This window comes from Alligator mississippiensis, chromosome 1, assembly GCF_030867095.1.
Source record: "Alligator mississippiensis isolate rAllMis1 chromosome 1, rAllMis1, whole genome shotgun sequence".
NCBI lineage: Eukaryota > Metazoa > Chordata > Crocodylia > Alligatoridae > Alligator > Alligator mississippiensis.
In genome coordinates this window covers 452,772,938-452,798,369 of record NC_081824.1, presented here as the reverse complement: position 1 = coordinate 452,798,369, position 25,432 = coordinate 452,772,938, and the positions used below count along the sequence as shown (strand labels likewise).

Sequence of the window (25,432 nt, the reverse complement as noted above, 5' to 3'; positions counted from 1 at the left end):
TATCCATGAAAGAGCCTCTTCAGCCGCAGCTCTGGTGAAAGGGCTGTTTGTCCAAAGGCAGAAGAGGGAGATCCAGGGCACGGATCTGGTTAAACATTTCGCCCTCCAGAAAGGGAAAGGGCTTGAAGGGAAACTGAGGGAAGTTGCCCATGAAAGCGGTGCAATGCTGAGAGACTGGGAGGATCCACACCGTCAAAGGGCCGACAGTAGGCAGCAAGTAATACAGTGTATTTCCCCCAGCTCAGAGCTGGGAGCCAGCGGGAGCCCCCCGGCCTACAGAAATAGAGGTTACGTCACCGCAGGGAACACGTGTGAGATAGACCTGGGCCGTATGTTCTTGTGCACACACAATAAATGGTGTTCGTTAGGAGCTGTTGTTGGAGTCCCTTTCCTCATCCGCTGTCACAGTGCCCTGGAGGGAAACCCTTGCAGGGTCCAGTCCTGGTTGGAGTCCCTCCTTGTGAGTACCATCAGTTCGTGTGCAAGCCAAGCCCTGTCTCACACCCGGTGGCTGATGCAGCAGTGCGGCCGGACACGGCCGAGACGTGCAGGTGGGCAGACCCGGAGAACGTGACACGCATCACAATGGCCCCTTCTAGAACCGGCTCGTCGCCGTGCGGCTCTTGGAGACGCACACAGCAGGTCAACTGCTCCCGACCCGACACTGGTTGTTGTCAGGTCACACCCGTGTCCTTGCGATCACCCTGACCGCAAGGGTAAGTGTGGGCAAATGAGGGGGGTGTTTGCACCCACACTTGGGGAGTCCTAGGGTGGGTGACTTGTGGCTGGGGTATTGTCACTTTTATGCTTTCGTTTCTTTCCTAAACATGACTTCAGTCCGCTCCAGTAGCAAGCCAAGCACTGAAGACTAGGTGTGCTTGCCTGCCATGGGGGGAGGCGGGGGGAGTGCTTGGAGCGATGAAGTTTGCCGGGGCAGGCATGGTGAGGGGTGCAGCGGAGGGGGCAGTGAGGATGTGGATGGTTGCTTTAGGGTTTCCATATTTCCAGGTCCAAAATGCAGGACACCTGTCACATGGCGGAGGGGGGACGGGGGGATATGACAGTGTGAGGGCAGGGACATGCCAGTGCCCTGTCACTGCCCATGCTGTTGCCCCTCAGTGCCAAGCCACAGCCCCCGCCAGCCCTGCTGCTGCCCCTCACTCCCAACCCACTGACCCCAGCCCTGCCAGTGCCCCTCACCCCCAAACTGCAGTACCCTGCCCCCCGGGCCATGATGCTGCCCCTCACTCCAGACATCAAGTAACTGGGAATTACTGGTTGTGGTTTCAACTTGCTCTTCCTTCTTTCTTTCATACAGCTACAGAAAACTGGAGAGCTTCTTATCCCAGGATACAACCATGGGATCCTTTGGAGACACAGGAAGGTAAATCAAATAGAGATGTCAATTCTCACTGTTATACGCTTTTTTTGCCTCGCCGAATTTGAGAGATTCAGGTGTTACTTGAAGAATGCAGTGCTCAGCAGATCTTCACAATGTGTGGTAAGGAAATGAGTAGTGCGTGTGATCAAACACTCCTGTCGCTGTCGACAGCAGCATGTGATGTTAAATGTGATTAATGCCATCTCCGTGTAACGACTCTGTTTTCATGGCGAGGGGAAGGGCAGAGAGCTGCACTGGAAAGAAGATGGCCCAGCCAGGTGTCTGTGCATAGCGGTGGAGTGAGCTCTGGAGCAGGACCAGAAAAGATCCCCCGAGGCCCGCAGACGACAATGAAGCCTTACTTCATTTTCATTTCCCCTCTTTATTCTAGGGAAGGAGAAGATGCTATTGAGGCTAACTTGGCCCTGGTTGAACACTGAGGAAAAGGGCTGAGGGCTCAACCCAACAAGAACAGTTTTTCTGTTGGCTTTTTTGGTAATTGAACTGACCCCTAAATTCTGCTTCCAGTTTCCTTGGTTGCCGTCCATTGACTCTGGGGGATTTACATAAGCAAAACCTGATTATTAAAGTGTTTTGTGTTGGATGATAGCCTTGAAGGGTCTTCTTTGGGGTCTTCTTCTCCTTTAATGCCTTAGTAGTCCCATCGATGCACTGTTTCTTTTCCAAGTTTCCTGCTTTAATCTATTTTAAAAATGTATTTCTATGTGTTTAACTGGGTGTCCAGCCTGGAAGAAACTCCCCGCAGTGGTGGTTCATAGCTTCATAGATGTAGGGTGGGAAGTGACCCGAGCAGATCATCGAGTCCGACCCCCTGCCCTGGGCAGGAATGAATACTGGGCTCATATGAGTCCTGGTACGTTGAAGCTCATGTGACCCAGCTGGGTAGTTATCCAGGCTCCTTGGAAAGACCCCCAAGGTAGGAGCCAGCACCACTTCCCTTGGCAGCTGGTTCCAGATCCTGGTCGCCCTGACTGTGACCCTGAGGGGTGCAGTCACCTGCCTTGGAAATCTTCAGGAGGAGACGGGAATGTCACCGCGCCGCGGTCACTTGACCCCCTGTGTCTTGTCCTGCCTGGTGCAGGGGTGGACCCGAGGATCGACAAGGTCCTTCCAGGCCTGACAGTGCATGAATCGACGAACAGTTTGCTCCCCACGTAACATCCTGGTCTCCCCTTCTCACGCTGGACTTCAGGCTCTGTGGGCTTCTTTTGGATTTCAATTTCCATTTTCTAAACGAGTTGATGCAAACAGTCTCCTAAAACTTGCTATTTAATATCATAACACTTTTCTTTCATGCCTTCCTGCTTCCTTTTTTTGTTAAGAGGTCTGGCTCTGTGGCAGTGTGCTCATGGTCCGTGTGTCCATTATGGCATGCTTTTGAAATTAAAGTAAGGATATACATTTATTTAATTTTAACTTTAGGATCTTCCCCATTTTTCTTTACACAATTCCTCTTTCTAAAACACAAGACCACGGCACTAAGTTGAAATATTCTTCTTTATGAATCCTGTGGTATTAATACCATTGGACTAACTCTGGGTGTCCGTCTTTCTACTGCCTGCTGGAGCGCGGTGATGTCCAGGCTCTGGCAGACTCGGTTCATATAGTTTGCTCCAACGTGCTGCATTTCCAGCGTGTCAGAGCAGGCTCCCTGCCCGCGTATAGGAGCTCATAGTGACTCACTGAAATAATAGAAAAGTTTTTGCATTTTGCTTTTAGTAATGCATGCTTTCAGCAATATTGTGCTCACCTTCTGTATCCATTTCTTCAGCTTTCATTTTAAGGGTTTTTGTCTTAAGAATGATACATTTCATCTATCAGTTATCAAAATTAGACTATATGCCATTAAGAGGAAAACAGTATTCATTCATGAGATGCTGCAGGAGATTTTCAATCGAAGACAGAAACATACTGTGTCCTAGGCAGGCATTTCTAATTCGTCATCCTCTCAGTGTTGCCTAGGCGCAAAGCTCTACTTTATAAATCCTGGGGGAATCTCACTTCTTCCAGCAGTTTGGATGAGAGGTTTTTTCATGGACTCCTCCCCTCCAGGTTGCTGTGGCACAGGCTGTTTCCCTCCCGTCCATGTTACCCCCTTATGGTAATTCAGACCATTGCTCACATGAGAAAAGATGATCAGGACAGCGGTTACTAGAACTTCATTTCCCTGCAATGCAAGAAGTGTTTTGTCTTGCCTACAATGTAAATGCAAAACACGGAAATCTTCACCACTGTTTAGTCTTCCTGAAACTTAATTCAACATATCTCAGCTCAGAGGACACAGAGTAAAGTACATGAAATGAAGTTAAGTTAATAATCCTCGCATTTTCTTTTTAACTTCTCCCTCTCCCATTGACATGGATCTTCTGCCACCTTGGCTGCAATGCTTGTGGTTCCCCTGTCACTTGTTGTGCACATAATTCAGCACTAGTCCTTCACTCCTGGAGAGACTGTCCTGTCATTTCAGACCTGTCCCCTGGATAACGTCTTTCCATCGTTCCCCCTCATTCTTCTCCCTCAGGCCCTAGCTATCAGGTGTGCTACGTGTCTGTGTATCTGCCGGGGGTGGCCGAAGGTCAGTGGTATGTCCAGTCTGTATTTTGGGAAGCACTTTGCAATCTTTCAGGATGAATGACGATGCATGGATATAAAAGCAGGGCACAGTCATTAGGCGTGTGTCTCCACATGCAGGGGCATGCGGTTGCCACAGCAAAAATAGAGGTGACATAAATTTCCTTTATGCTGCGGTGCAAGCCCTTGCACATGGGATTGGTGCAGGGCAAGCTGTCTTGGGTGGGGGTGGGAGGCTGGAGCCAGCAGCTGTGCTGGCCCCAGCAACTTGACTTGGGGCCTCCCAGGGCAGCAGTGGCAGCAATCCTGCTGCTTGGAGCCTGCCCAGGTGCCAGAGCATAGCTCTGTCCAGCCAGGCTCTGTTTCTGGCAGCACACGTAGGTGCCATGTGCACTGTGCCACCTTTGATTTCTTTTGTTTTTTGACACCAGGAGCTCCCAGTGTCAAATTTGGGCACCACACTATAAATCTGCAGCATGGCAAAGGAGTGCATATGTGCCACGTGTGGTCTATGGGGCCTGAAACGTGTTTGAAGTACCACAAACTGCATGTGCACACTCATCGGGACACGATTGATGTGTGCAAAGAAGTGGCACAATGCATGTTGATTTATTTTTCTGTTTTTGTCTCTCTGATTTATTTTTGTTTTCTTTTGAAAGGTATAGATGTGCTTAGCACCCAGAGAGTGGTGGTAGCTGGGTCGTTCTTGGCCCGGATGGAGGTGGGCAGTGGGGTCTCATGGGGTTTGGTCCTTGAACAGGTGTCATTTAATATTTTCATCAGCGATTTGGAGGAGGGTATGGAAAGCACCCTCTGCAAGTTCGCAGATGATACTAAGTTATGGGGAAAAATTAATACACTGGAGGGCAGGTAGCAGATACAGGCTGACCTGGACAGGTTGGATCAATGGGCGGAACAAAATAGGATTGAGTTCAACAAAGATAAATGCAGGGTACTGCACCGAGGCAGGAGGAATCCCCAGCACACCGCCAGGTTGGGGCATGACCTCCTCAGTGGCTCAGAGGCTGAGAGGGATCTTGGAGTCACAGTTGACTCCAAGATGAACATGAGCTGGCAGTGTAATGAGGCCATCAACAAAGCCAATTGCACCTTGTCATGTATTAGCAGATGCATGAGCAGCAGATGGAGGGAGGTGATGCTCCCGCTCGATGCAGCACTGGTCAGGCTGCAGCTGGAGTACCGTGTCCAGTTTTGGGTGCCCACTTCAGCAGGGACACGGAGAACTTGGAGAGGGTCCAGAGGAGGGCCACTCGCATAATTAGTGGTCTCTGTGAAAGACCCTGTGAGGGGATGTTGAGAGATCTGGATTTCTTCGGTCTTTACAAGAGACGGCTGAGGGGCAACCTCGAAGCCGCCTATAACTTCATCAGAGAGGATGGCAGGGAATTGGTGATGCGCTGTTTACCAGAGCACCCCAGAGAGTAACTCAGAATAATGGGTGCAAACTAGCGGAGAGTAGATTCAGGTTTGACATTAGGAAGGCATTTTTTACAGTAAGGGTGGCCAGAATCTGGAACTGGCTTCCAAGAGAGGTGGTGCTTTCACCCAACTTGGAGGTCTTCAAGAGGAGGCTAGATAGGCACCTGGCTGGGGTCCTCTGACCTCGGCCCTCTTTCCTGCCGAGGCAGGAGGTCGGACACGATGATCCTTCGTGGCCCCTTCCGACTCGACAGTCTATGAATCTTAACACCTAATCATCTTGGCTCCTCACACTACTGAAAGTAATAACTTCCAATTAACCAGGTTTTGAACTCCTCAACAGGGCAGAGCAGGAGGAGGGCTATGGGTGCAGCTGCATCCCTCTGCCTTCTTTCCTCCAGCGCCTCCGCACCCGAGAGCCGAGGCCCCGAGCAGGCAGCCAGGAAGGGCAGGAGCAGCTATTTGACAGCGGAGACTGGAGGACCTTGCAGGCTCAATGGAGGCAGCAGCTGCAGCTGCAGGTAAGTCTGTGGAGGAAGGGGACAGGGCCGTGGGTGGGGGGCAGATGGAGGCCCCAGTAGGGCTCTGGGGATGGGGGACAGCAGCCACTCCAAAATTCACCATAGCCCCCCGACCCCCCACCCAGCACCACTGCCACCCTCCCCGAGTTTCAGAGCGGGGAGACTGCTTGTTTCATGACTGATGTCATGATTTTCTTCTTTTGTTTCACAGGTCATGCAGAAAAATGTAGATGCTCTTCTGGAGGATTTTGGGAACATACATACATTTTTCGCAACATACAGGACCTTTGCCTCTCCTGGTGAGGTCCTAGAAATGCTCCTCAGCAGGTAAGAGCCAAGAGCTGTGGAGGAAGCTGTGATGGCCTTTAGAGGTGGGACGTTGCAAGAAATGATCTCAAATAGTTTTGAAGATGGCATACTTAAGAAGTTAATGCTATGCATGTATTTCTAACGAGCTTGAAAAAGTCAGTGTTTCAGTTGAAACAGGGTTGAAAATGCCTCCTCAGAGCTGAGTACTTCCTCAAACAAGGAGACCAATAAGTAAATTGGACTGCTTGGTTCCTTAGTGGAAAGAGAGGACAGCTGGAGGCAAGCAGTCCTCCAAACAGCTCAACACACTGCTGGGAAAATCCAGAGTTAACAAATCCAGGCTGTCGCTGTCCCTGTGCGTAACTCTTTGCTGCATGAATCGGCCTGTGCTGGATCAGGACCTTTCTATCTCGTCCCCCTGCTCTCTGCAAGTCCGTTCATAGTGTCTGAGGAAGGCCAACAAAAGTCTGTAGCTCTCTGAAGAAGTTATTGTCTCAGTGCCACCCTGCCCTGCCTCCTGCCTGCCCCTAGCAGTGGTCTCCAGAACAGGTATAAAGCATACCATTAGGCACCATGTCTCAGCATTAAATTCTCCCACAAGCATATTTCAATGGAAAATGTGGGCAGCCTTTAATATGTATAGATTTGCAATGGCCAAGTTTTTCCCTACAACAGTTGGTAAAGAAGACTTCTATTTTTCCTAGCAGCAAATAATTAACATCTTTATTTTGCAACTAATTCTTCTAATGTAATGTCACACGAAAGGGTGGGCCAAATTGTACCATTTAGTTGCTGGAAATGCCCTGGTGTAGAAGGAAGCAGAAGAGGGAGGGGGACAGGGCTAAGACTTGACCTCCTTCCTGTCCTCTTTGTAGTGATATGCCGCTGAAAGGTGATATCCATCTGAGAGTGAACAGCGAGAGCAGTCTCAATACTCTCACGACTTCAGAAAATGCGACAGCCCCTCTCCGCGTATGGAGAACATGAGGGGCGGAGGGGAAATCTTATCACAGCAGCCCTTCCCCAAAGGGCAGTCTCAATCTGGTCCTCAGCAGGATGAGGGTGGGCTGACAGCCGGAGAAGAAATTATGTTAAACCAAAGTCCTGTAGAAAGAGACTCCTTGGGGCACAAGGGTGCTAACTACAGGGGCTGCCTGCCTCCTCGCTCCACTCTGTAGCACCTTCGTGCCCGGCCAGTCCCTCCATTGCCCAGTGCTGCCCCCGAACTGGGACTGATGCTCCCTTTCAGCCTGGGACTCTTCTGCCCTGGCACAAAGTGCTGTGGTCCTGGGTGCACGTGCAGATGCTGTGCCTGGGAGCAGTTGATTCTGGCGCCAAGTGCACCAGAGTTTATGGCTCGCCTTAATGTCACGTGTAGATGCACCCGATGTGTAACAGCCTCTCTTTGGTGCTGGACTAAGCCAGCAGCCCTGGGGTGGGAGCAGGTCTAGTTATCACCGATCTATATGCAGTCTTCTCCTTTCTTCCAAGCCCTCCCACCTTTCCAAGGACAAGGTCTGCTAATCTAGCTCTTCCATTTAACCAGATCCCCCCTTTGCTGTCCAGCCTCACTATTAGAAAAAAAACATTTTATTTGAGTCTCAGTGAAAGCGTGATGTAGCCATGATAGTCCAGTAATTATGGGAAAGGCAGGGATTTCTGAAGAAACCTCTCACATCTTTTACTCTGCTCAGGGTCACAACGTGATCCTTGTCCCCCCAAACTGGCCAGATTTGGTTTCCTCTCTGACTTGGGGAGTGGTTTTCCTGCTGCTCTTTTGTGCTTTTGCAGACTAATCAGAATAGTGATAAGAACGTAAATGGATATGACAAGGACATTTTACTAAGGCGTAGTTACGTTCTTGTCCGTCATGATCTCTGATCACACCTGCTGGTCCTATTACCCTGATAGGCTGTGCGGTCTAGTGGTGCTGAAGAGTCTAGTGGAGCTGCCCTTCCAAGTATGTTGAGCTTGTTTTTTAAATAACTCTCTAAAATATCCATTTTGATGTTTAGGCATGGAAAGCTGGAGACCTTGAGCTGCAGAGGAGATGAAAGTCCAGATTTCTCAGCGGACTCCAGGGCAGTCCTCAGGAAGTAAGTGTGCTGTACAGCAAAACCTCAGTCAGGATTCAAGGGATGTGGTAAAACTAATCATCTTTCATATATATATATATATATATATATACACACACACACACACACACATGCACACAGAGCCATCCTTATTGGTATCAGCAAAGAATTCACTGTATCATGCCTACATTAATTGACACAGACTGGGATGCTGCCCCAAAACTGAACAGAAACTGTCCTTTATTTTGGGGTCAATAATTTCTGGGGGACAAACAAAGCATGCTTGTTGCCCTTGCTTCTTTTCACCACATGTTATGCAAATATGCATGTTATTGTCTGTTGTGGATTTCATTTTCTATTCTGGAAATGCCGACATACTCTAGGGGGGATGTAGCCCTGATTGTGCTTGCATGTGATGCATGTGTGTATGTCTGTGAGCATGTGTTTGTGCATGCATGTGCCTGTGTGCACACGTGCATGTGTACATGCATGTGTGTGCACACATCTTTGGCATGCACAAGTGTGTGCTTGCATGTGTCTGTGCATGCACAAGTGTGCATGTATCTGCATGCATGTTTCTGCATGACTGTATCTCTGTGTGCTTGCATGTGATGCATGTATGTGTGTATGTCTGCGTGCATGTGTTTGTGTGCATGCAAGTGCCTGTCCCCCAAATCCTACATGCTGGAATTGCTTAAGCATTGGTTAATTGGTCATTTGATTAATCATTCATCCTTGTGGATTTTTAAATTGTGTTTACATTTGGATGCTCAAAATGGTGAAACTGAACCTTTCTTAAATGAAAAAAGAAGATGTCTTCTTCTGCCTCTAGTTCCATACGGACCATTACTTAGTTTTTAAGAGGCAGGAGTCTAATGAACCTTCCCTCAGCACATCTATACATTGTCATCTGCATGCTCTGAGGTTTGGTATGCACTGGCAGTATAAAGGACTTGAAGGATTATATTTGATCCCCCCCTTGCTGATCCCGCTGACTCCCTTCAGCTCTCGGCAGTGAGCGTATGGCTCTGAGTTTCTCTGTAAGAGTGCTAGCACAGCTTCCGGCAAGTAAATTAACACAGTTTCCCACATTAAGTAAATTGTCTTAACTCCCATGATCTTGCTTGTCAATGATTGGATTTAAGCAAGGGTTCAAGTAGCTTCAATTCTTTCATTTCTTTTGGGAAAAAACAAGTTCCACATCCTTTTGTGTCATGTGCCATCTCGTCAGTACCCCAGGACTAGTAAATCCAAGACGAGAGTCTAACTTCCAAGCCCTTACACAGGATCTTCCCTCCCAGAAACAACCTTTCTACAAAGTTTCATGAATAGGGTTTTTAGTTTTCCGAAGTTTAACATTGCTCATTCCTAAGACATTCTGGCAGGGGGGTGTTACAGAGAAAGCCACAGGTTTTCAAACCCCACTACAAAATGATTATTAATACTTACCATTACACGCTATAAAATATCTGACCTACCAGTCCAACCATCGGGAAATCCTCTTAACTGGGTGGCTGTGGGGTTGTGAAGTGCGAGTAGGGCATGTTCTGGGAAGCAGCAGCTGTTGAGTCTGGACCTGAGATGGTCGAAGCTCAATCTTATCTCTAAGTCTGATGTTAATAAAGTGCTGAATAACCTGCTTGTCTTTGGGTTTACTTGGGAAGAAATATGAATTAGTGGCTAAAGTAATGGCCTTGGAAACCAGGACTTCCTGAGGCTACTGCCCACTCTGGAACAGATGTGTTTTAATCCCCTATATACTTTGCTTAAGGCTTTATCAGAGCCTCTGGAAACTGCAGCGGGGAGCCGCAGCCAGTCCTGGTCCCAGTCCTGATCTGGATGCATGGGGAGGGGCAGTTTGGGTCAGGGCAACCCCAATCCAGATGTGTGGGGGAGGGGAAGGGAAGAGTGGCCCGGATGTGGGGGATGGGGGAACAGCTGGATCCTCTCCCTCTATGTGACACTGGGCAGGCTGCAGTTGGAGTACTGTGTCCAGTTCTGGGCGCTGCATTTCAGGCGGGATGTGGACAGCATGGAGAGGGTCCAGAGGAGGGCCACCCGCATGATCCGGGGACAGCAGGGCAGACCCTATGAGGAGAGGCTATGGGACCTGAACCTGTTCAACCTTTGCAAGAGAAGGCTGAGGGGGGACCTGGTGGCCATCTGTAAACTTACTACAGGAGACCAGCGGGGTTTGGGAGAGACCTTGTTCCCCTGAGGGTCTCCCTGAGTAACAAGGAATAACGGCCGTAAGTTGCTAGAGAGTAGGTTTAGACTAGACATCCGAAGGCACTGCTTCACAGTCAGAGCGGCTGGGATCTGGCACCAACTCCCAAGGGAAGTGGTGCTGGCTCCTACCCTGGGGGTCTTTAAGAGGAGGCTCGACGTTTACCTGGCTGGGGTCATTTGAGCCCAGTTTTCTCTCCTGCCAGGGCAGGGGTCGGACTAGCAGATCTACAAGGTCCCTTCCCACCCTACATCTATGAATCTATGAATTGTAAAGTGGGGTTGCATTATGCAAATGTGACTGATGTGCTGTGCTCCAGGAATGCGTGTAGAGAAGAAATCGAAGGAAACCTGTATTTACTCTCTCCTGATACAAGAATTTAGGGCCACCTCATTAAATGATGAGGCACCAGGTTTGAAACAAACAAAAGGGAGCACTTTTTCACACCTCACTAATTTGTGAAACACATCACCCCCGGATGTTGTGGAGGCCAGTACTATAACCAGGTTCAGGAAAAGATTGCAACTACCCTTTCGAAAGTTGTCAATCTGGGGCTGTCAGTCATAGGGCTTAGGGATGTCCACGTGCGTGGTGACTTAGCAAACATCGAGACGGAGGATGCATCTCTCTATTCACTTTCTCCTACTTGTCCTCCAAAACATCTGCTCCTTACCACTTGTGGAGACAGTGTTGTGAGATAGCGGGGCCTCTGCTCTGAGCCAGATTGTGATTCTTACGGTCCTATGTATCATGTCTGTACAGGAGAATGGGCATTATTCCTGCCTGTCTGTGGGAGAGCAAGGGGAGAGACTGGCAGACCTCAAAAGCTGTGGTAGTGACTTAGCTGAAGTTTACCCACTCAAGTAGGCATTTCTTCTTTGTGTGACACTAGGAGAGAAGCACTGCAGAAAGTGGCCCAAATGTAGCAAGAAAAAAAGAAAGCAAGAAAAGTAGAAAGCGAGAAAGCCAGGCAATTTGTGTGTTGTGTAAAGGTTGTGTTTGGGGCAGGATGTTCGTGTTTTCCTGTGTCTCTTTTACTTTGTTTGCTGTAATACTAGATCAAATTGGAGGATGGTGATATCGCTAAAAATAGTTATAATTGTCCTATATTTTGCATCTTGAGGATACAATTCAGTGTTCATTCACTAGTTTGATGAGTAATTAAGAGTGGTAAAATGTGTGTCAGTGAGTTTAGACCAGGATTACGGAAAAAGGTGCCCAGATCAGAATTCCTTGCTTGCTCATAGCAGAAGGAATAGATTCATCTTTTTATACAAGTTTGAATGACAAATATCACTGTTACAAAGACTGATTATGACTGGATTTTGTCCATGTATTTCTTTTCAGTCCAATCATCTTCTTCTTGAAAACTTGGCTGCACTTCAGCCCTGAAGATTTCAAAGAGCCGCCGAAGTACCACACACTGCAGAAAGTAATAGCACACCTGAACAAGAACGTCCCTGGCTGTGACATGGAAATGGAGGCCAAACACCTCCTCCACCAGTTTCAAAACGAAGCAGAAAATGAGAGTAAGTTATATTTTTTTTCAAGCTATCACTTCATCATCTCCGAAACTGCACTAAAGAATTGCATTTTGGGAGGTAAATGTTAGCAACAATTATATTGCCAGGGCCTAATCCTGATATCACTTACACGACAGGATCAGGCCCTGTAGACTTTTGGGTTTTTCTGGCTCTGTCCCTGGTGAATCTCTCCTGGGAGAGTGGGTAAAGAGTGGGTAGAAATACAAATCTGCAGTGGGGAATCACAGGCCTGGTCGTGCGGATTGGAAACTGGCAACTTGGCATTTCAGAGAATTTGCCAGCGCACAAGAGTCAGAGCAGCAGCCAAGAGGCAAATTGCCTTTGCATTTTCAGCACCTTGGAAGTATGGCCAAAGATGCTCTCTACCTACTTCTCCCCTTGCAAAGAGAAAAATCTCATCAGGTGTTACCGTGCTCTGACCAAAGGCAGCTTCAGGCAAAGCCTTTTTGTCATGAAGCATGTCTTGCTAGTGACCACCATAGCACAGGAAGTGCGTGTGACTGTTGTTTCCTCTTTGAGCGATGGGCTTCTGACCTCCAAGGACAGAGAAATAACTTACATTCCAGGTCAAAGACCTGCTGAAACAATGGTGAGTTGTGGCAATACAAGAATGCTATATGTCCAGCGTCAAATTGACACACGGTCCTTAACCCAGTTAGAAACTTTCCTGTGGCAAATCACTTGCTGGGTATGCTTCTTGGACCTGGTGCAATGTGCTAATGTCTCGCTTTGGCACAGAAGTGAAAGGAAATGATATATGAAATAGAGGATACAAAAGCAAAGCAGTATTTTAACCCCATAAACTTGACCTGGTGGATGTTCCAGAAAGAAGGTGTTAATTTAGAATTGGGTTCACCGCCAGATAAACTCAGGCATTTAAAGGTGGTTAAAAGATGCATTGCATCCCTCAAAAAGGGAGTTCCCCAGCCAACTTTTTCTTCAGCCCCAAAAACATTCATATGTCCAAGGTTGCTAATAGGTGTCTAATGAGGTTCTGTCCTGGATTTGGTTCCAGTGGGCCAAGAAAATGTTCAGGTCTATGTTTCGATCCAACTCTTGTTCAAAGCAAGCAGAAGTTTCCAGGGGTTTTGTTCTTGCATTTATTTCTTGTAGTAATATTTGAAAAAGGTTCTTAAACTTTGAGTGACAGACACCTCACTTGACTGAGAAGTGTCAATGAGTTAGACTATAGGGGAAATGCCAGTGGAAATTAAGAGGTTAACATCTTGTAGAACAAGATTTAGAGTTGATTTTACTGAGTTAAGATAAAGAGAGAGAGAGGGGAGATGCCAGTTGGGGAGGGAAGGAATCAGAAATGGAGGACAGAGAGCTGATTTTTGTGAACAATTGTTAAAATTCTATTTATGTGGCTTCTTTTCATAAACTATCCATACATAACTAAGGCTGGTACAGCCATTTTCACTCACCTCATTTAGCTCAAAATAAACTGGTGTATCTAGGCCAGCCTGGGGACCATCCTGCGGACCAGCCAGGAGACCAGCCCAAGGGCCAGCCCGGGGAACTGCCTGAGGTCCAGCCCGGGAAGCAGCCCAAAGGCCAGCCCGGGGAGCAGCCGGAGGACCAACCTGGGGACCATCCCAAGGGCCAGCCAGGGGCCCTGCCCGAGGACCAGCCCAGGGACCTGCCCGAGGTCCAGCCTGGGGAGCAGCCTGAGGGCCAGGCGGAGGACCAACCTGGGGACCAGCCCGAGGGCCAGCCCAGGGACCAGCCCGAGGCCCATCTGGCGGACCGACCTTGGTACCTGCCTGAAGTCCAACCCAAGGGCCAGCCTGGAGAGCAGCCCGAGGGCCAGCCTGGGGACCTGCCCGAGGTCCAGCCCAGGGTGCAGCCCGAGGGCCAGCCCGGGGAGCAGCAGGAGGAACAACCTGGGGACCAGCCCAAGGGCCAGCTAGGGGACCTGCACGAGGTCCAGCCCGGGGTGCAGCCCGAGGGCCAGCCGGAGGACCAACCTGGGGACCAGCCTGAGGGCCAGCCCAGGGACCAGCCTGAGGACCATTTGGGGGACCGACCTTGGGATCTGCCCGAGAGCCAACCTGGGGACCTGCCCAGAGTCCAGCCCAAGGGCCAGCCCAGGGACCTGCCCGGGGACCAGCCCAGGAACCTGCCTCAGGAAAAGGTATGGTCTAGAACCTTTTGTTCAAAGTATTCAATATGAAAAGGGGATGAGGAATTGCCAATATTTGTCTTATAAGTGAAAATTGAATTTCCACATGCATTGTTTACTCCTGTCCCCCAGAAAGCTGTTTATAGCTGTGACCAAACACAAGTGCACGGCTGCAAACAGCTTAAATGGCCCACTGGGTGAAAATCTGGCCCCTCATTGCATGTGGTGTCAGCTAAAGATGTTTCAAAACGTAGTGTCTTGTGTAACGTGTGTCTGCTGGGGCTCCCAACCTGTGGGTGTTTTCAGAATGGGAGGGGGGCAAGGGAGCAGAAGGAGTTGAGTCTTAGGGTTTTTCAGCCCCCCCTACAGAGTGCGGCCAGTGTATTACAGGCCCCCCAAAGTGGGGTGGCTCCAATTCACCCACTCCACCCCTCCACACCAGCTGCAGAGCACCAAGAACAAGCTCCCTCCACTGCCTTTCCCCCCTCCCATTCTGAAACAGCCAACACTGGCACAGAGCTTGGCCCTTGTTGTGGAAACCTGCTTGCAGGCTCCCAGTGGGCAGCTAGATCCCCACCCCTCCAGACCAACAGTGAACTTCTGTTTGGTCTCGGGCAATGTAGGAAGTCAGAACGCTTTGCAAAAATCATTCTGAGTTAGAGCTGGGAGCTCCACTTCTCTCTGCACCCTTATGGCACGTCCACACATGCAGCATGTGTGCTTGCAGCATCTCAAATAGGAGCGGCATGTATTTGAGCCGGGGATTTCTGCCTTACCAAATGCCTGGCCACACCCTTTGGTGTGGGGCAAGTTGTGCCATCTGGGGCAAAATAAGCCCGCCCAGCTCCTCCCAGATCTGCAGCGAGGGGGAGATAGAGCCTGGGGCCAGCAGCTGCTTGCAGGAGTGAGGTGGGACAGGGGGTGGGGATAGGTGTGGGGGGATTGTGGGGGGGCTGTGGGTGGGCGGGGACTGTGGGAGGATGCTGCTCAGGTAGGGTGGGTCCTCTGCCCTCCAACAGGGCATAGCTCCCCAACACAGCACATGGACTGCCGCCCCCAGGACCACAGCATTCCCCCCCTGCCAGGCCCACATGCCCCCTGCAGGGCCCACAGCTCCCCGACATAACCTACCCCCACAATACCTCAACCCCCCATGCACAGCCCGCAGCTCACTGGGAGCAGCAGTGAGCACTGGGGCACTTGGGGCCTCCTGGCACATCCCCTCATGTGGCACAGCAGTGCGGCTTGGCACTGGCCGCTGCTCTGCCACATCACCTGGGCCCACTCCCGGAGACCACCTGTTATGCTGGCCCAGGTCCTGTGTGCATGGGCACCACGTGCCATCGGGTGGGGCCTGTTTCATGCACGCAGGACCCATCCCGCCTCAACACACAGTCCCCGTGAGGGGCACGGGGCACCCGCAAGTGACAGCATGAGTGGCCCAGAGCTACCCAAAAGCGCATGGTGCTATACTAAACCAGGCCAGGCCTTGGCTGAGTTGCCCTGCCCCCCCAGTGAGGAAGGGATTGGGGCTGGGGCTGGGACAAGCTGCCCAGCCGGGGCAGGGGGATGTGGGACTTGGGGAGGGGGTTGGGGGTGGCGCGGCTTGCTCTGGGTGGAAGGGGGCAAACAGCAGCAGGGCATAGCCCCCACTCCCGGCACTGCCGCACTTGCATTCTGTGCCCCCTCACCCCAGATGGGGAACTGGCGGGCGATGCCCTACTGCCACTTACCCAGCCGGGGCAGAGAGGCACAGGATGTGGGCACAGCAGTGCGGGGAGTGGGGTCTATGCCCTGCTACTGCTTGCCCCCTTCCGCCTGGAGCAAGCTGAGTTTGCATTGTGCCCCTCCCTGCCATCCGTCCTGGCTGGGTAAGAGGCAGCGAGGCATATCCCCCACTCCCCGCACTGTTGTGCCCGCATCCCAGGCTCCCCTGCCCTCCTGCCCCTGTCCCATGCATCCCTCCCCAGCTGGGCAGAAGTCAGAGGAGTCTGTAAACACAAAGGAGTGCAGAAGATGGAAGCAAAGCTTCCAGGGTTTTGGAATATTACTTTCCATATCACAACCTTGCCCAATAGGTAATGGCAGAGAAAGGTCAGTAGGCGCATCGGCCCTGCAGGAGCTCCTTCCTGAGCAAAGGTCATTGCGCAGTCAGGAATGCTACCATTTCTTTCAGCAGACAAGGTTCTTTGGCTAAAAGTGCTGTCTTTTATTAGACCAACTAAACACCCATTTCAAACGGCAAAAATCGATATCTTCTGTGTTTCAGGGGTGTTAGTTGTAGATGGAATACTAAATATGAATACTTCATTACAAATACCAAACCAAGTTACTCCTGGAGGTAGGACACCACCACTAACAACATTCAAGAACCAGGCATAGACCCAAAATACCTGCTTCTGGTTCTGCTCTTTCATCCCTACTGCTTCCATCATGTTTCTGACTTTTTCCCTTCATTTATTTTTCATTATTTACCTCTCTGAATGCTCATCATCTCCTTCATGCGTACCTTCCATGGCCGCGTGTTCATCACCTCCTCCTTCCTCCACCTCTGATCTGCTCTGTCTGCACCTTACTCCCAGAAGAACGAAGACGCCTACATCATTCACTGCTCAGTGCCGAACAGTCAAGGTGCTGTGTACAAAGGCATTCTGGTAAGTGATGTGGAAGAGCTGTGTAGATTTATTACAGGATGTGTTTTCACTCGGGATGACAAGTTACATGTAAATTCTCTGCTGCTCTGATTCACACCAAGACAAAGCTTTGAAATATTAGGGGCCACCTCATGCCCTTGATTCTTAGGTGAATTGACATTGTTATTTTAGTAGTCAAAGTACATTCCACCTCCCAAACTTTTCTCTGGGCTTTCAGCTGGATAATATCCACCACTTGTCCTCAGTCATTGACTAAGGTACCAAGAAACCATGCACGCCATTTGTATGAATGGGCGTGTGTGCACAGGTAGGCAGACAGATACACTGAAGAGCAGCTTGGTGGCAAGTCACCGAAAGATGCTGTATAGCACTAGAAAATTAGGATCCCAAAGGGCATATACTTCTAAATATCATAGTGTATTACCCCTCATTTTCTCTTCTAGAAAAGTAGAGCTGGAAGAGACATCAGGAGGCCATCTAATCTAACCCCCTGCTGAAGGCAGGATGATTCCTAACTAAACCTTTCCACTCAAGTTATGTCTGACCTATTCTTAATACTGCAGAAACCAACCTCCCACACAACTACTATTCTCAATGCCCAAAACACCAAGAAGAACCATAACCCGCTACAGTTAAAGCAAGGAGGCGGAGGTCCAATCCCAAATGTGGTGCTTGGTAGGACCCCGAGCAGAGAAGCAAAACCCAGGAACTTGTAGGTTTTTTTAGTTCTAACAAGAGCAATCAGCACACCCGAGTCCAAATCCCCAGCCAAGAGACAGTGTTCCCAGTGCGTTTGCTGTCCTTCCCAGTCTTGAGTTCTCTGCAAATTTGCTCAGGAAGCTCTTTATTCCTGCATCCAAATCATCTGAACAGCAGCGGAGCCAGGGCAGATCCCTGTAGGAGTCCACTCAAAGCCTCCTGCCGTTCCCACCTGGATCCATGCAGAATGACCTTTGCTTGTGGCTGCTGAGCCAGTTGTCTATCTGCTTTGGAGTCATTTGCTTTTCCCCATGTTTCTCCCAGTTGTTTGTGAGAAGGTTGTATGGGACTTTCCAGTGAAAGGGAAACCGTTTAGAGGGAAACCCTGGGCCAGATGCATGGTGAGGGAGATGCTGCTTGTGCCATCTCACTGGCCCAAGGTAGATTTAGGCAAGTAAAGCCTTGATGGCATAGGACCAGCCTAGTGGCTTCTGAGACTCTGCTACGTGTGGGTGACCACGCTGCAATGAAAGATTTCCGAGAGACAGAGGCAAAATAAAACAACATTCATAGTGGTCTTTTTTACACTAGGGACAAACCAAATCTAGAGACGCAGCTTGGTAGAGTAAAATACACACAGAAACCGTCACCCTTTGCTAGGATGTTCTGTGCACAACACTATTTCCATCTCTCTGTAATTTCCATTTGTGCACTGTCTGTACCTCAGCGATGAGACACCAAACCAACATGCCAGATAGATAAAGTGAAAACAAATGTCAAGAAACAAGGAAGTAAAATATTTCACTGCAAAATGCTTTTTCCAGTTAATGAGCCAAGACACAACTAGAGATGTGATCTCAAAAATTATGAGAAAATATGATCTGGACATGGAGGAAGCTGGAAACTACCAACTTGTGCAGGTCATTTCAGAACACAAAGGTAAGAGAGCAAAACTTTTTGCTGGTTCAAATATCCTCCTCATATTTGCAGAACATGCCTATGAATCCATTTTAGAAATAATGCATTTTTGCATCTCATAGCCAGGTGGAGTAGACCTCCCTCTTGATTACCTGGTAGGAGTCAGCACACCTCTACTCCCCTTTGGGATGTCACGCGTGCAGCTGGGGAAGACTGACAATTAGAGATCCAGCGCTGACATGTGTCCCGCTGTCTGAAGTCAGGGCCAAATGAAACAGAAGAAAGGTCTGGGAGCGTCACCTGTACCCTGACTGGTGCCCAGAAAGCCACAGGGACGACACAGTCCAGATCCACTCCCTGAAATCCATCCTGCTTGAAAAAAATCTACGACCTCTGCACCAGGAATTTGTGATGACTTGTGTAATCTCCGCATCACGGTATTAATTCTGGTGCAGCACAGTACAGCCTCCCTCTCCTCCAGTTAGTTAAGTATTGTCTGAAGCCGTTTTTTGTCCTGATATGTCCCGTCTCCTTGTGAGTGATTACATCCTTGACTTCAATAACTTCCTGGAGAAGACTGAAGTTTACTAGATGTTTCAAATGGGCACAGCTCCTTTCTTCCTCGTGCATGTAAACTGAGTCATGGGGCTATATCCCACTTCACCTTGTGTGCCTAAGCAGCGTGGCCACAGCCACATAGCTGCCATTTTGGATAGGGTTGTGCTGCAGCTCAGCATGTTTGGAGCCATGAACAGGTCAGATGCGCTCACTAGGCCGTACTATAAGTCATGACATTTTGGCTGGCCAAAAGCTCATTGGAGAGGTGGGAGGAGAATGAGGGCCCTCCCATACTTTAATGTTCAAGCTAATGGGAAGGCTACTCGTCCAGGGAGCAGGACACCCAGGGCCTAGCCCCACCTTCTAGAGTTAGGAAGTATTTCCTCATTTCCAGCTTAAATGCCCCCTGTTGCAATGGAAGCCCATTACTATACCTGCTATCATCACAGACAACTAGAGATCCTCTTTACAAGTAACAACCCTTTCTGAAGATTTCTAACACCCCCTCCATTTTCTCAGGATTACATAATCCAGGTCTTCCAACTTTCCTGTCTAGGACAATATTAGACCCTTCCTCATTGTTGTTGCTCTTCTCCAGACTCTTTCCAGTTCATCTGTTTGTCGTAAAGCACGATGCCTTGAACTGGCCACAGTTTTCCAGCTAAGGCCTCCCCAATGCTGAATATCATTGAAAAATGGTTTCCCCTACTTTGCACACAACATGCATGTTAATACAGCCCCATATGCTCTTGCTCTTTATCAGTTTTTGTATGAATATTGCAGTGATGACTCATATTTAGCTTGTGCTCTACTCCTGTAACTATTATACTATCCTTTCATTAATTTAAGACCATTTTTTCCAATTGGTCAAGGTCATTGAGAATCCTCAACCTATCTTCCAGATCATCTGCTGTCCTACCTCGCTTGGCATCATCTGCAGATTTCCTAAGTGTATGCTCAATTCCTTGAGACCTCTAGGACACATTTTATGCGGACTGAGATAAGAGGTCATTAAACACATTGCCTTTTCCGTATTGAGCAATTTTAATTCCCTTTCCCCAGTCAGTAATGGACCTACACTTCCTTTGGTCCTTGACATGTAACTTCACAGGATGCTTGCGTGTCTCGGACTAGCTGTATTGCAGTGCCTTGGTCTGCCTGGAGTTTTCCTTTCTTGTCATCTGTAGTATTGTAGCTATGTTTCTACATTTGGAGAGATTCCTTGTTAAGTTTCAAGTCACAAAAGCATTTGCTGTTTAGACAAGCCAGTCCGTTGATGTGATTCTTAACCTTCCTTACACAGGGATGGCATATCCTAGTGCCCTTAATATTCTCTCGAAGGTACAACCAAATTCCCCGATTCCTTTTTCCTTTAAACTTACTGTCCATGGGATCCTGGCCACCAGTTGTTTGAGGTTTTGCATGCCCACGCTAATCTTTACTATTTATTTGAACTATTGTCATGCGAAAAGCCATACTTATGGTCAAAGACCCTACTGGGGAAAGCACTGTATAAATCCAGAGCATCACCCACAGAATAGCTTCACCTTCACAGAGGGCTACTGGATTGTAGGCATTGTACTTGCAGTGTTTGGCAAGCCCTAAGCCTGCTGAGTATCTTGAGTGGCAGGAGGAGAGTCTACCATCAATCCCTGACCATTGCGAGGTCAAACTATCATCACCATCAAATCAGCAGCAGTATCAGGCCCTGCACTGGATTTACAGCCCTCTTTCAGAGCCAGTGAAGAGAGGGAGGATGCAAAGGGAGGGGAGAAAGCCAGGTTGAGCAGGTTTCTTTCTGCTCGCCTCTGGGACCCAGCAACCCAACACCCCAGTGTCCCCCCTCCCCACACAGGCACCTTTTTGGAAAACAGCTGTCTCCCATTGCTAGCAGACAGGGACCTGTGAGCTCAGGGAGCAGCAATCTCCTCTGATGCCAAAAGGCAAAGTTCAATCCCTGCTCTTGGTTAATGATGAGGTAAAGGGGTTGTTTCAGCTGAATGGAAAAGAATTTGCCTTGACCTTTTTGTTGAATAAAGGACCCAACACATGCAAGCTGTAGAAAACCACACATGGAAATGATGCATTAAGGAAGCAAGTCAAATGATTGCCTTTCAACCTAAATGTACAGCCCTGTGTGTATACGTCATGCTACTGTCTGTAGTCAATGATCTCGGAGCCAGAAAACTGTTTCATGTAGTGCACAGGTAAGTTTGGTGTTATCAGACTTCCAGAAGCATAATTTTGGACGGTACAACATCTTCTCATACTTTTGCTGGTGGGAAAGGAGATGTTATAATTAGTAAAAACCAAATTAAAGAACCTTATTTGGACTTCTAAGTGGCACGTGTCCAGCCAGCATGCACCTCTGAATGCTCACCAGTTTTCTATGCTTGCTTGCAGTGCTACTATCCAGAGTCAATCACTCAACGCTTCTTTGCTTTTCTCTTTCTGCAGAGCTAGTCTTCCCACAGGAAGCAAATGTGCTTTCTTATATGAACAGCCAGGGGAACGCAGACATCAGCCAAAGAAGAAAGCCAGCTTTCCCTGTCTCCCCATTGTCTGCTGCAGACAAGAAAAAGAGGAGGCGCCTACCTCGCCTCTTTAGAGGCAGCAGGGTCAGACCCGAATGAGAGCATCCTGACAAGGAGCTGACACGAATACCATTCTCAGGCTGGGGGAGACTGGGAGCCTGTGGGGGGTTGGGGTGCAGGCATGGGAGGGATGGGGTCAGGTGGGAATGGGGAGCAGAAGGGAATATAATTTATGTTCAGGAGGGATGTTGGGCACAAGGAGTGGGAGGGAGAGGGGGAAAATGGGAGGGAGGTTTGTTACAAGGCGGGGATAAGGGTAGGGTTTTGCAATTGCAAGAAAGCAGACCCCTGGGTGGGGGAAGGGGTATATACCCTTCCCCTTGCCCCCCCAGCCCTGCCGGTGCCCCTCACTCCCAACCCCCAGCCCCTTTCCCACCCACCCCCATACCTCCTGGTGCTCCTCCCTTATCCTGCAGAGAATGAAAGTAGCCATCAATCCCTTCTTCAATTGCCCTGATCCCCCTCAGCCTGCTCACCTCTGCCTGGAGCCCCCTCACCTGCCCCTCCAGGGCCTCAGTCCGGGCACAGGTGGGACAGGCAAGAGACTCCCGGCCCCCACGCTACCCCCAGGCCTCAGAGGTCCCGCCAGGCAGCCCCCGCAGACAGGGCTCAGGGCACTGCCCACCCATCCAAGGGGCCTGTCTGGGTGGAGGCCTCACAGGAGCTGCGGGCCGGAGGCAGCAGCAGGGCAGGGGCCTTGGCTGCGCTCCGTGTCACAACCCCATAGTAGCACCCCTCCTCCTTCACTTCCCTGAAGTCTCTGGCATAAGCCCCCACGTGCTCCTGCCCATGCCTGGCCTGTGAACTGCAGTCAAACTGCTCCCCTGTTGGCAGTCCCTGTTCGCTGGCTCCCTGGTCACAGCCTGGTCCCCAACAGTTTGTGATGCACAAACACTCTCGGGAGACGAGGTTAGTTATATGCTCAAGACCTTTCCCAGCTTTCATTGGCATGCATGGTTTTCAAACTGTTTTGGGAAGGCTTCTGGATCATCTCCATGTTTGTTGTGAGGGGAGATTGGTGTGTTCAGCCTGAGGGAGCAGCTGGGGCTCGCTAAGCGCCTGCAACTCCAGGGGTTGACTGCATCCTGAGTACTGCGAGATGGTGTTTGCACTTGAACCTGGCCTCTTGGCCACCATGCTCATGCTGGCGCTGGGCCTCCTTGTGCTGGCGCTGGGCCTCCTTCTCCACCATCTCCATTCGCTTCAGCTCCAGGTCATGCTTGAGCTTGCGCTCCTCAGCTTCCAGCTGCAGCTGGTATTTGCACAAGTCCCACTCAGAGGATGGCCCCTCGGGTTCTGCCTGCACGTGCAGAGGTGATCTTGCAGGCGGTCATCATCACACAGGATCTTAATCAGGTCTTCTCTCTTCTGCTCCTTCCTCTCTCTTTCATCACCTCTTTCAAGTTGCCCACAGTCATGTGGTCATACTCGTCAGTCACCCCAGCTATCTACGCTGCCCACTTGACCCAATGCCAAACGAGAGATTGTTTGCTCAAGGGTTTCCAGTGACTCTGTTCCCTTCCCCAAATGATGCCTTCAAGACAGCAGGTTGTCAGATCCCACAGCTACCATCACACGTGGTGGGCCAGTGGCTACTGCTCCTGCATTGAGCACCCACCTCACTGAGCCTGACCACCTTCCAGGCTCTAAGTGCGTCCCTGGGGGCACCTCACGTCCAGGCACCCCCACTCCTGGACCACACCTGCAAGGCTGGGGGAAATGAAGGCACCGTTCTCGATCTGGACTGATCTTGGCCCTATGCCCAATGGGAAACAAAGGCCTAGTAGCTTTTGAGGGTATTTGATCCACTGCAAGAACTTGGGGTGCTTCCCTGTCTGTAGCAGAAATAGAGGTCCCCCTTACTCAGCCAAACCAAGGGGATCCCAAGGCATAAACTACACCCTCTCCCAACAAGTCTCCCATGCTAGGAGAAATGTATTAGTTACAAGGAGTAGGTTTGCAATATGGCACAGGATTGAGCAATATCAGAGAAATCCCTTCCAGCAAATGGTGGCATGGTAGCCTTTGATCACGCATCTGAGTTAATGCAGGCTATCTATTTAGTTAGTGGGGCTGTGCAAAATTTTGCTGGTTTTTTCATTTCAAAGCTGTTTCAATGCATTTCACACTCAAAACAGTGAAATTGAAACAAAACAAAAGGATTTGAAACAGCTTCGAAATGAAACAAAGGCACTCAGAACATTTCGAAAGTGTCAAAATATTTTAAGTTTCGAAGCTGGGCTTATTCGGGTTCAGCACCAGTCACAGGTGACAGGGCAGCCTCCTTTCATCCAGCTCACAGGTCTGGGGCTCGCATCCCTGGAAGGAGTCCGGCACAGCCTGGCAGCCTTCCCCGGGGTACAGGCTGCACCCAGCACTGGAGATAAATGCTGCTGCTGTCTGTCCCAGGCAGCAGCTGCAGCCTCCCCTCATCCAGCACAGATACGGGAGCTTGGTCCCCCAAGAGTAGTGTGGCACAGCCCAGCAGTCCTCCCGGGGTGCAAGCCCCTGGATTTCTGCTGGGCATGGAGTGTACCCGGCACCGGAGAGAACTGCTGCTGCCTCCTGTTCCAGGCAGCAGCTGCAGCCTCCCCTCATCTGATACACTGATCTGGGCGCTCACACCCCTGGCAGGGCTGCTGGGCTGTGCCAGACTCCTCCCAGGTATGCAAGCCCCTAGATCTGTGAGCTGGATAAGATGAGGCTGCTGCTGCTGTCGGAGACCAGCGCTGAGGCCAAGTAAGCCCTGTTTCAAAATTCAAAATCGGTTCAAGCTTTTGAAATATTACAAGTGCCCTTAGTTCATTTTGACTCCTTTAGTTGTGTTTCAATTTCACTGCTTTGAGCTTGAAACATTTTTAAACAGCTTTGAAATGAAACAGCTGGCAAAATTTTGCACAGCCTCACTAACTAAATAGATAGCCAGCATTTACTCACATGTGTGATCAAAGGCTACCATGCCACCGTTTGCACTAAGGGACTTCTCTGATATTGCTCTATCCTGTGCCATATTCCTAACCTACTTCTTGTAACCAATACATTTCTCCTGTGTACCTAGCAAGGGAGACTCATTGGGAGAGGGTGTAGATTATACCTTGGGATCCCCTTGGTTCGGCTGAGTAAGGGAAACCACTATTTCTGCTTCAGACAGAGAAGCACCCCAAGTTCTTGCAGTGGATCAAATACCATCAAGGACTACTAGGCCTGTGTTGCCCATGGGGCATAGTGCCAAGATCAGACCAGATCATGGTTGGTGGCTTCATTACCCCCAGAGAAGCACTTGGAGCCTGGAAGGTGGTTGGGCGCAGTGAGACACATGGCTCAATGCAGGAGCACCCTCTACTGGCCCACCACGTGTGATGGTAGTGGTGGGTTCTGACAACCTGCTGTCTTGAAGGCATCATTTGGGGAAGGGAACAGAGTCACTGGAAACCCTTGAGCAAACAATCTCTCATTTGGCACTTGATCAAGTGGACAGTGTAGATAGCTGGGGTGACTGACGAGTATGACCACATGCCTGTGGTCAGCTTGAAAGAGGTGATGAAAGAGAGAAGAAGGAGCAGAAGAAAGAAGACCTGATTAAGATCCTGTGCGATGATGACCAGGCTGCAAGATCACCTCCTTGAGTCCATCCAGACCCTGAGGGGCCATCCTCTGAGTGGGACTTGTGCAAATACCAGCTGCAGCTGGAAGCTGAGGAGCACAACCTCAAGCATGACCTGGAGCTGAGGCAGATGCAGATGGTGGACAAGGAGGCCCAGCGCCAGCATGAAGCTGAAGAGGCTGGGCTCAAGT

The 25,432-nt window shown here is 49.8% G+C and overlaps 1 protein-coding gene across 1 annotated transcript; it reads left to right on the top strand.

The window, feature by feature from the left end:
• The first annotated feature begins 492 nt into the window (after positions 1 to 492).
• On the top strand, positions 493 to 17,287 carry LOC132248489 (involucrin-like). The gene is made up of 8 exons (XM_059721479.1): positions 493 to 716; positions 1,319 to 1,384; positions 5,757 to 5,934; positions 6,146 to 6,261; positions 8,259 to 8,339; positions 11,893 to 12,074; positions 13,550 to 14,226; positions 16,800 to 17,287. The coding sequence occupies exons 2-8, from the start codon at positions 1,359 to 1,361 to the stop codon at positions 16,956 to 16,958; spliced, it is 1,419 nt and encodes a 472-aa protein (XP_059577462.1). The 5' UTR covers positions 493 to 716; positions 1,319 to 1,358; the 3' UTR covers positions 16,959 to 17,287.
• Positions 17,288 to 25,432: the final 8,145 nt, after the last annotated feature.

What these genes read in the sequence shown, in the direction of transcription:
- LOC132248489 (XM_059721479.1), top strand. Translation starts at nt 1,359, where the DNA reads ATGGGATCCTTTGGAGACACAGGAAG. An exon ending in TCCTTTGGAGACACAGGAAG is followed by an intron (nt 1,385 to 5,756) that starts GTAAATCAAATA and finishes ACTCCTCAACAG; the next exon opens with GGCAGAGCAGGAGGAGGGCT. An exon ending in AAACGAAGCAGAAAATGAGA is followed by an intron (nt 12,075 to 13,549) that starts GTAAGTTATATT and finishes TGGTGTATCTAG; the next exon opens with GCCAGCCTGGGGACCATCCT.